The 9,511-nt window shown below is 45.3% G+C and overlaps 1 protein-coding gene across 3 annotated transcripts in view; it reads left to right on the forward strand.

The window, feature by feature from the left end:
- The window catches only part of CCNB3 (cyclin B3), a 66,459-nt gene extending 57,870 nt beyond the window's left edge, over window positions 1-8,589 (forward strand). For all 3 annotated transcript variants that reach the window (XM_032331359.1, XM_032331358.1, XM_032331360.1), the window contains exons 9-12: window positions 3,148-3,303; window positions 4,114-4,263; window positions 8,050-8,180; window positions 8,402-8,589. In XM_032331359.1, the coding sequence (XP_032187250.1) occupies window positions 3,148-3,303; window positions 4,114-4,263; window positions 8,050-8,180; window positions 8,402-8,474 (510 nt within the window). In that variant the 3' untranslated portion in view covers window positions 8,475-8,589. The remainder of the gene's footprint in view (window positions 1-3,147; window positions 3,304-4,113; window positions 4,264-8,049; window positions 8,181-8,401) is intronic.
- The last annotated feature ends 922 nt before the right edge of the window (window positions 8,590-9,511 follow it).

Below are 9,511 nucleotides of genomic sequence, written 5' to 3' on the forward strand. Positions count from 1 at the left end.
TACACACACAAATAATATCTCCTACCTTTTTTTGGTTGGTCTTCCCCAGAGGGATGCTGGTGTTGGGTGGCAAGGGTGGTATGTTTGTTTCCTGGTGTCCACAGGGTTCTTTCACTTCTTCTTTGAAGATGTGTGTATTTGGGCATGTGCTTAGTTAAGTACTTCCTTCTGATCCATACTTCTCTGCCTACCCTGCCCTCTTTTCTTCTTCTACCAACTTCATCTCCACCTAGTTTCCACTGCATAGTCTTGAACTGCATAGATAAGAAAGCAGTTCCAAACCTCAGTGCCGGAGACATTTAAGGGAACATGGCCTGCTACAGATGGTAGTGAGTCTGGGTTAAATGGTTATTTTTGAAGTAGCATTATAAAAGCAAGTAGCTTTTCTTTTCTTTTCTTTCTTTGAAGATTTATCCATTCACTTTACGGGGAGAGAGTATAGAGGGAAGGGCAGAGAAAGAGGGTGACTGTAGAAGCAGACTCCCTCTCATGTGGGGCTTGATTCCAGGACCCTAAGATCATGACCTGAGCTGAAATCAAGAGTCAGACATGTAACTGACTGAGCCACCCAGGTGCCCTGCTGGCCTTTCTTTCATAAACGTAAACCATCTAATTTCTCTGAGTCTTTCCTCTTCCTCAGATGCTAAATGATCCTGTTCAACTGTGATATTTCCATGGATAGGCTACTTGTGTGAAATCTTGGGGTTTAGAAGTGGAGGGGTAGCAACTTTTACTGAATTTACAGAGCTTCAGAACTGTGGGTTTGTTTTCGTGCTCCCTGACTTGCTCCCTCCCCAGCTTTACCCTTAACTTGCTTCTTGCCGCCCTTACTCCTGTACCCGCTCCCTCCCTCATTCCAGTCCTCCCTTTTGGCTTCTTACTTGCCTCCCTTTCTTGCAGCTTTTTCTTCTCTTCCCTCCTTGCTTTATTTCTACCTTTGTTCCTTAACTCTCTTCCTTTTTCCAGCCTTCTCTCAGTCCCCCCCTCAGCCCTCCCTTGAGTCTTCCATCCCTGCCTTGTGCGCTCATTCACTACCAACTGGATCTCCTTCCCGTATCCTCCTTCCTTCCCTCCCTAGTTCCCTGTCTCCCCTTCTCCTACCCTTCTTCCCGACACCCCTCCTTCTGTGTCTCTTTTCCTGCCCCCTTACCCCTCCCATCTCCCTCCCTCCCTCTGGACCATTCCATCCTCTCCTCCCCCCCCCCCGCCCCCCGCCGTTATTTTCCCTTCCTTTGCTCTCTTCTCTCTGTCCCCTCTCTCCTCACTCCCCACCTCATTCCTTTCAGGCTCTCCCTTCCTGTCTTTGGCTTCCTTGGTCCATCCCTTCCCTCCTCCCTTTTCTGTTTATTCCTTCTCTCCCTTCTTCACGTGCTCCTTCCCTCTCTACCTGCCACCCTTGCTGCCTGCTACCCTGGCACCGTGACTCCCTCTAATTCTAGCTGCCTCCCACCTTCTTTCTCTCATCTCCTTCTTCCCTTGCTTCTTCTCTCTCTTCCCCCTTCTGCCTTTCCTCCTTTCCTTACTATTTACCTCTTGGGTTCACTTCCTTCCCTACTCATTTGCTCCCTGGTTCGCTTGCGCCCCCCCCCCCCCCCCCGCTCCCTCCAAGCTCCCCCTCTTGATTGCTGCCTCTCCTGGAGGGTTCGCTTCCTCCCACCCACTATCACTTGCTCTAGTCTATCCTCTTTCTCTCTCTGTCCCTGTCTATTTTCCTTGCTCCCCACCTTCCCTGACTCACTTCCTCCCTCTCTTGCCTCCTCCTTCCCTTTTCCCTTCCTCTTCTCTCACTCTCTCCCTTGCTCCCTCCTCTGCTGCTTCCCTCTTGGCTCATTTCCCTCCCTGATTACACACTCCCTGGCTCATTCCTTGTTCGCCTTCTCCCTCCTCCCCCCTCCTCTTTCCTTCTCCTCCCTAGGGCCATCCTTGTGGCTTAGCACGGGGTATTAAGTACTAAGGTATTAAGTTCTCCATGCCTTAGCCTCAAGAGAATTAAAAAGAAGTTGGGGGGTCCCTGACTGACAGCTGAAGGAGGAACAAAGTGCAAAGAGGCACTTCCTAGCAAATCTGGGAACCAAGAGTACCCCTGTTGTGGTTATCAGGATGAAGGGTCCCCACTATGTTTTTTGGAGAAGGGGTGTCTTCCTCTCACAGGGTTGAGAAGTACAGAAAGACTTTTGCAAGGGGAAGTGGGGAGATGGTATGAGAAGAGAAGAAAGAAAGGAACCACTAGTGAGTAGGGCAAAGGAAGGAAGAGTTTCTTGTCCTGGTGCTGCTCCTAGTGTGCTGTATGAACTTGAGAAATTTGCCGTCTTTTTCTGTGCCTAAATTTCCTTGTCTGTAAATCTAAGGGTTAATCTAGTCTGAGATCTCAGAATAGAAAGACAGAGAGAAAGGTGTGGAAAGAATGCTGGGGTGGGCAGTTAGATACAGCTTGATAAAAGATTCGGAAGTCTTCCCGCTTCCTATTCCTCTCCCCCAAACCACGGTTCACCCCGTAAAGGGCAGGACATAATAAGGTGCTTCCCAGTTAAGGGTTCTTCTCACCCTTGGCCTGGTCTGGATCTTCCTAGTCTGGCCCCCATGAACATTTCCTCCCCCAAACCCCCTGCAGTCCTCAGTCTCTGCTCGGGCTCTCTCCGTGCCTGTCTGCCTGTCTCTCCCTGCCTGCTACCTGAGCCCCCCCTTCCCAAACGTCCTTGTTCATTTCTTAGACTGTGAAACAAAGTGCCATATTATTTTCCATCGCTAGCTCCACTTTCTGTTGTCTTCTTTCCTCCCTTCCCCCAGAGCCGGTCTTAGATTTCCCATTCCCAGCTTTCACTCATTAGAAAAGAGATCATTGCTCTGGGTTCATGTGCCATATTAAGCCACTCCGGACAGTGTAAGAATCTACCCCCACCCAGGCCTGATTCCCTCTCCTGTGGTGCAGTTTTGGGGGCAGATCTCTCCTCTGTCTCTGATTTTGTTTTTCAGATGGGCTACTCAAATCAACCAGAAGTTTGCTTTCAGAGCGAGCCTGAAGTTTTATGCTGGGAAATGTTATTGCCTCCTATCTTTCACTTCTCTCCCCCACTGCCTTTTACCTCAAAGCACAGAGCAGTGGGCTTTCTTGGCCTGGTTCTGACTATCTCTCCTCCCCACCCGTAGGAGTCCTGCCCACCTTGTGTGGATGATTTCCTATATATCTGTGATGATATTTATCAGCGAGATGAGATGCTCACCATGGAAATCAGCATCCTGCAAACTCTCAAATTTGATATCAACATTCCCATCGCCTATCATTTCCTGCGCAGATATGCTAGGGTAAGAGGGGAGAGGCGTATCCTCATTCTCCCACTATTGGGTTGGTCCAATACCCAGAATGGCTGCTTGGATGGTAGGGAAAGGGAAAGGGGCAACAGGGGTGAAGTGAATTTCTTCTTCAATCCACCCTCTTAGATTGAACATCTTTATGAAGTGTGAGAGAAACAAAATTGAAGATTTTCTTTGTGTGCCTTTATATTTTGAGGTGAAGGCAGTGTAGAGGAGGGGAAGAAGAGTCTTTGATCAGGAAGGGACATGTGGGAAGTTGGGAGGAGATGCTGGTAAAGTTCTCTTCCTTCATCTTAGTTTTGGTTACAGGTGAGGTCACTTTATAATTATTTATTATATTCTGCAAGTACATGTGTGTACTTTCTTCTATGTGTGTGTTTATAAGTTATAATTTCTAAAAAAGATTCAGTCAAGAAAATGGAAATTCTTTTGGAGCATGGACTATTTCTGGGGTGGAGCCAGGTGCACAGTTATAATTGGAAGGCTTTGGCTCTTAAAAGGATAACTTACAAAGAAAAGGGAGGTTGGGGTAAGGTACTACAAGGACACTTGATAATTTGGTTAAAAATTCTAAAGGTAGCAAAGCCCATTGGCTGATTTCAGAATCCCTGCCTGAAAGATTCTGTGCTTTTGGGGGTAGGGTCCTTAGTGTGAGTCATGGTGGCAAGAGAAGTGAATTGTTTAGGCAGAGAGCCATTTGGGCCTGAGGTGGGATAACTGGAGAGAGTGGGTACAGAGGGTCTTCTGCTAGGTGCTGCTTTTCCGAATTGATTGCTGAGCAAGTCTTCTCGCTACCTTTAGTGTCTCCGTGCCAGCATGAAGACGCTGACTTTGTCTCGCTTCATCTGTGAGATGACTCTGCAAGAATACGACTATGTCCAGGAGAGGGCTTCCAAGCTAGCTGCTGGCTCCTTCCTCCTGGCCCTCTACATGAAGAAGCTCGGACACCGGGTAAACACTTGCTGGGGACATGGAGTAGAGCTTTAAAAGCACAGAGTCAGCGACCTAAGTGTCCGTTGATGGATGAATGAATAAAGAAGATGTGATGAGAACACACATACACACACACACAGAGGGATATTGCATAGCCATAAAGAATAAAATCTTACAATTTGTGACAACATGAATAGACCTAGAGGATATTATACTAAGTGAAATAAGTCAGAGAAAGACAAATACTGTATTATTTCACTTATATGTGGGGTCTAAAAAAACAAAACAGGGGGCACCTGGTGGCTCAATTGGTTAAACGTCTGCCTGTGGCTCAGGTCATAATCCCAGGGTCCTGGGATCGAGCCACATGTCAGGCTCCCTGCTCAGTGGGGAGCCTGCTTCTTCATCTGCTGCTTCCCCAGCTTGTGCTCACTCTCTCTCTCTCTCTCTTTCTCTCACTCTCTCATTCTCTCACTCTCTCATTCTCTCAGATAAATAATTAAAATCTTTTAAAAAATAAAAAAAAAACAAGACAGGAACAGATTTATAAATATAGAGAACAAACTAGTGAGGGGAGAAGGGCGGGGAGGGAAGGGCGAAATAAGTGTAGGGGATTAAAAGGTACAGTTTGCAGTTACAAAATAAATATGTCTTGGGGATGTAAAGTACAGCATAGGAGGTATAGTCAATAACATTGTAATGACACTGTATGGTGACAGATGGTGATTACACTTATATGGTGAGTGTTTCGTAATATATGAACACTGAATCACTGTGTTATACACCTGAAGCTAATATAGTATTATATGTCACCTATACATCAGTTAAAAGCAAGAAAACACGGGGTCAGGTCAGATCTGCCCCCAAAACTGCACCACGGGGTCAGGTCAGGTGGAAGGTGTAAAGTGGGGTCATGGGAAACTCAGTGATAAAACTGCCATGCACCCATAGTTACAAATTCTTTGACATGTTAGGAGTTAGGACGTGTTAGGAGCCTGGCTGCTTAAAGGGTTTTATTTTATTTTCCTTAGTCACAGTACTCTTTATTCCAAAGAAAGCTTACTTGAAAACATGATATTGTAAAACAGATTAATATGAAATAATTCTGGTTGCAGCAGGTGGTAGGATGGGCCCCCTTCTTACGTGACCCCAGTCCACCCATGCCCCTTGCAGTCTCCTCAACAAGGTTGCCCCCCACTTCCCCAAGAGAGCTCATTGGAACAGAATTTGAGAAGCACAGACCCAGAGTCATAAAAGCAACTGTCCTTGTGTATAATGGGGGACTCCGAGGTATAGTATAGTGGTCTTCTCTGAAGAGGAAGGTCCCTAAAGCCTCCTTCTCCAGTACAAATAAAACTCACTTGTAAGCCCCTCCAACTTGGAAGTCCTGTAGCCACTAATCTTGGGAAAACCTCTCTGTACTGAGATTGCTATAAACAGTTGTATGAACTTGGATAAGTCATACTGAAATTTCTTGGGACAGAAAAAGCATTCAGTAAATGGCAGTGATGATGACGAAAAGGAAAAAAAATGGCTAAAACTTAGTGATTAGACAGTGATCTGAGCACTTTGTATATTAACTCATTTAATCTTCATAAGATCAGTACTGTTATCCCTACTTTACAGATAAGAAATAACTTCCTATGTTTTGCTAATGAGAGGCAGAGCTAGTCTTTGGGGATTAAGAGTAGCTTTCAAATTGGATATCTACTGTATCATCAGAATTGATGTGGCCATTGCTTTGGTACTGTGGCCCTGGAGAGGCCCCATGCTGTGCCAGGCTTTGATCTTTAGATCCTGGGGAAATGTGGTAGGTGCTGAGGGGGACAACTGAGGGACTCAGGGCAGCAAACTGCCTGCCAGCCAGTATAGAAATAGTTCTGTGTTTTAACCCTTGGCATGGTTGCACCAGTGAGTATCAGCTGAGCATCAGCCCTGATCTGAACTCGGGTAGGATGGCCCCACTGTCCTCTATGCTATGTATACTCCTTCTATAGAGAAGAAAGGCTTCACAGCGGAGGTGACTTTTGAGTTGGGTCTTGAAAGATGAGTAGGTACCTGTGAGAGAAGACATTCTAGTAAAGGGAATGATAATTGACCTGATGTGAAGGCAATGAGAAGAGTGTGATGTATTTAGGGCAGAATAAAGCATTTCCTATAAAGCGAGCAGAGGATATATTAATAGGGAGTGGTGAGAGATGAGACCGGAATGGTAGGGTGTAGTCTGATTGTGAGAGACCTATGATACCAAGTGGAGAGACCTACTTTGTATGAAGGCATTGGAAGGTTTTGGGGCAGGGGAGTGACCTACTCCTCTTTGTGTGTTGTGGAAACAGCACTGGTTTGCAGTACAGAAGGTGAATTAAATGAGAGGTAGTATAAAAGTGGGAATACCATTGAGTATAAAAGTGGGAATAGCTAGTAAGCTTTCATAATAGTCAAGATGAAGCGCTGGGGCCTGAACCTGTGCAATGACAATGGTTCCATTAATTTTATTTGACACACCGAATATAATGTGTTACTTCCTTGCTCAGCATGCCAATGATTGCCCTTTACTGGTGGCAGTGGTTTCTAAACAATATTCAGTAGGGCCCTGGGATTCCTGCAGAAGTGTCTTCCGGGCCATGTAAAAAGTGAAGGGATCCAAATTGGTGGGCTTGTTAGCTCTCACTCTCAATTCCAGGTATATATCTGGGCTACCATGTAAGATATTTGGTGGTGGGGAAAGGGAGTTTGGGGAAAGTAATTTAAGACACTTTTAGAAAACCACTGCCTTATAGAATAAACCTCTTCTTTACCTACAGAGCTCCCACTTGTCTTTCCACCCACTGTATATGGGCTGCCCTCTACAAAGCTTTCTGTGATTTTCCTGGCCAAAGTTCATGGGTCCTGCTGCTCTGTTTCTCCAGTGTCCCTTTCTCATTTCCATCGTAGACCTTCCCACACATTCTGTAATTCTCTGTGTGCATGGATATTTCCCCCACTACACATTCCTTAGGGGCAGGGGACTTGGTGATCTTTGTATTCGCAGCAGCCTACACAGAGCTTGGCACTAGTAATCCTAGCTAGCCTCGTTTGGGCACTCACTTTGTGCTAGGCTCTGTTCCATTGTGCCTTGTGTGCACACCTTAACTCATCTGCTTCTATGATGCAATTACTGTAGTGATCCCCATTTGGCATAGTGGGAAACCGGGGCACAAAGAAATTAATAACTGGCTCAAGTCCATGCTGTTGGTGGAGCTAGAATTTGAGCGCAAGCCATTTGCCTCAGGAACCTTTGCTCTTAAATGCCCTGCTGTATCACTTCTGCCACATAATAAGCATCCATAAAATTGAATGAGAAAATAAATGCATGGAGCGATAGCTCTTAGAACCAGAGAAGAGAAACTACCTTAAATTCCTGTTGTCTGTTGACTTGGGATCTTAAGTTTGTTTTGAGGTTTGCCTGGCCGTTGGCTCTTGACCTGAGAGTGAGTAAATTACAAAGTCAGTTATGTTCCTTAGATTCTTTAGTGGATTTCAGCTTACACGAATACCTACAACCAGGGCTAATATCCAGCTGGTACCTGTGGATATATGGTACTTACATACATCTGGATAGCCATACCATTAGTTTGCAGCTGGAGCCTAGTGTCTTCTAGGAAGTTCTCTATACTTACTGGTCAGTGTCTGTGCTGTATGAGTTTTTGAAATGTTTAACCACCTTCTCTGCCTATGCCATGTATACAAAGTCTGGACTTGGGATAGTAGAGATAGAGGAAGGGTCTGCTTTCTGTGGTAAAAGTCACTGTTTGCTTCTTCCAGGCTCCTGCCCTGGAGTATTACAGTGGCTACAAAACCTCTGATCTTCACCCCTTGGTCAAGCAGCTAAACACCCTGCTGACATTGCGTCCTTGCAACAAGCTCAAGACTGTGCATTCCAAATATTCTCACCAGTAAGTACCAAGCTCCAATTGAGGAGGGGTTTGTGCTCAACCATGAGGAGGCACAGACTAGCCTCACTCAAGGAAAAAGAAAGATTCAGTACTGTTCGCCTTACTTTCTACTCTAGGGTTAAACCAACATAGGGAACCAAGGGTCTTTATGTTGTACTTATTTCAAGGATTCTGTTTTCTTTGGCTTATTTTATGCTAAGCTGACCCCTCTTCCTTTGCAGGGTCTTCTTCGAGGTCACCAAAATCCCCCCCTTGGACATGTTGAAGCTAGAGGAGATGCTGAACTACTGCTAAGTCTGAGGCTGAGGAGCTGGCGTGCTGGCAGCGGCCCCCAGGGCCAGGCAGGCATTGAAAAAAGCTGTTATTTATTCTGTCTTTGAATTTGTGTTTTGATCACTTTTTTTTTTACTCTTTTGTTTGTCTTTTCCCAAATTGATAGTCTTGTAAATATTTAACTTTTTATGAAAGAAAAGAAATTATTATAGTATTTGATTAGAAACTTAATAAAAAATGAATGTTTATTGTAAAAAGGGCTCACGTCCCCTCTTCTTGCTCAGGAGCCCCCATGTGTAGCCCAGGATGTTTTTCCCTGTGCCTCAAGGATCTAAGTTATCCAATTTCCTTCTCTAATTGGAGAATTTCTCTTCATGGGAAGAAGAATTGAATTAGGGTATAAATTGAAGGCTGAGTCTATACAAGGAGGATCCTTGGGGGTGGGTGTCCCATTCAAAGAGAGAGAGAGCTCTACCAGACAGACAGGCCTCAGTGTTCAGATCTGAGGCAGCTGGGAGTGTGGGCTAATACCATTTGGTCCCCATCTCAGGTTGCTTGCTTTCTTTGTTTCTTCCTGGATGTCAAAGAGATGGAGAATTAGGATTTTAACCCCAGTATAGCCCTACTTTCATAGTTAAGCAGCTTTCTAGAGTCTAAATTTGAAAAGCTGCTTCTACTGGCATGCCAGAATCTCTTTTGGACCTTGTGTCAAGAGGAGAAATTTCCATCTGTGAAATTGGTGAGATGCCCCATGAATGCAGGCATCAACCATTTGCCCAATGTTCATTCGTAAAGCCTTCAGAAGGTTCTACTATCTCTCCCTATTCTACCTTTGGGGTGATGTGTACTGGTACAGTTATCTTTGTTGTTAACAGAGGAGGTGAATCTACTCTGTGACAGTTGATGAAGAGCCACTGCCTTAAACCTTTTTTTTTTAAGATTTTATTTATTTATTTGACAGAGAGAGACAGTGAGAGAGGGAACACAAGCAGGGGGAGTGGGAGAGGGAGAAGCAGGCTTCCTGCAGAGCAGGGAGCCCAATGCAGGGCTCGATCCCA

The sequence above is a fragment of the Mustela erminea genome, chromosome X (assembly GCF_009829155.1).
Source record: "Mustela erminea isolate mMusErm1 chromosome X, mMusErm1.Pri, whole genome shotgun sequence".
Taxonomy (NCBI): Eukaryota; Metazoa; Chordata; class Mammalia; order Carnivora; family Mustelidae; genus Mustela; species Mustela erminea.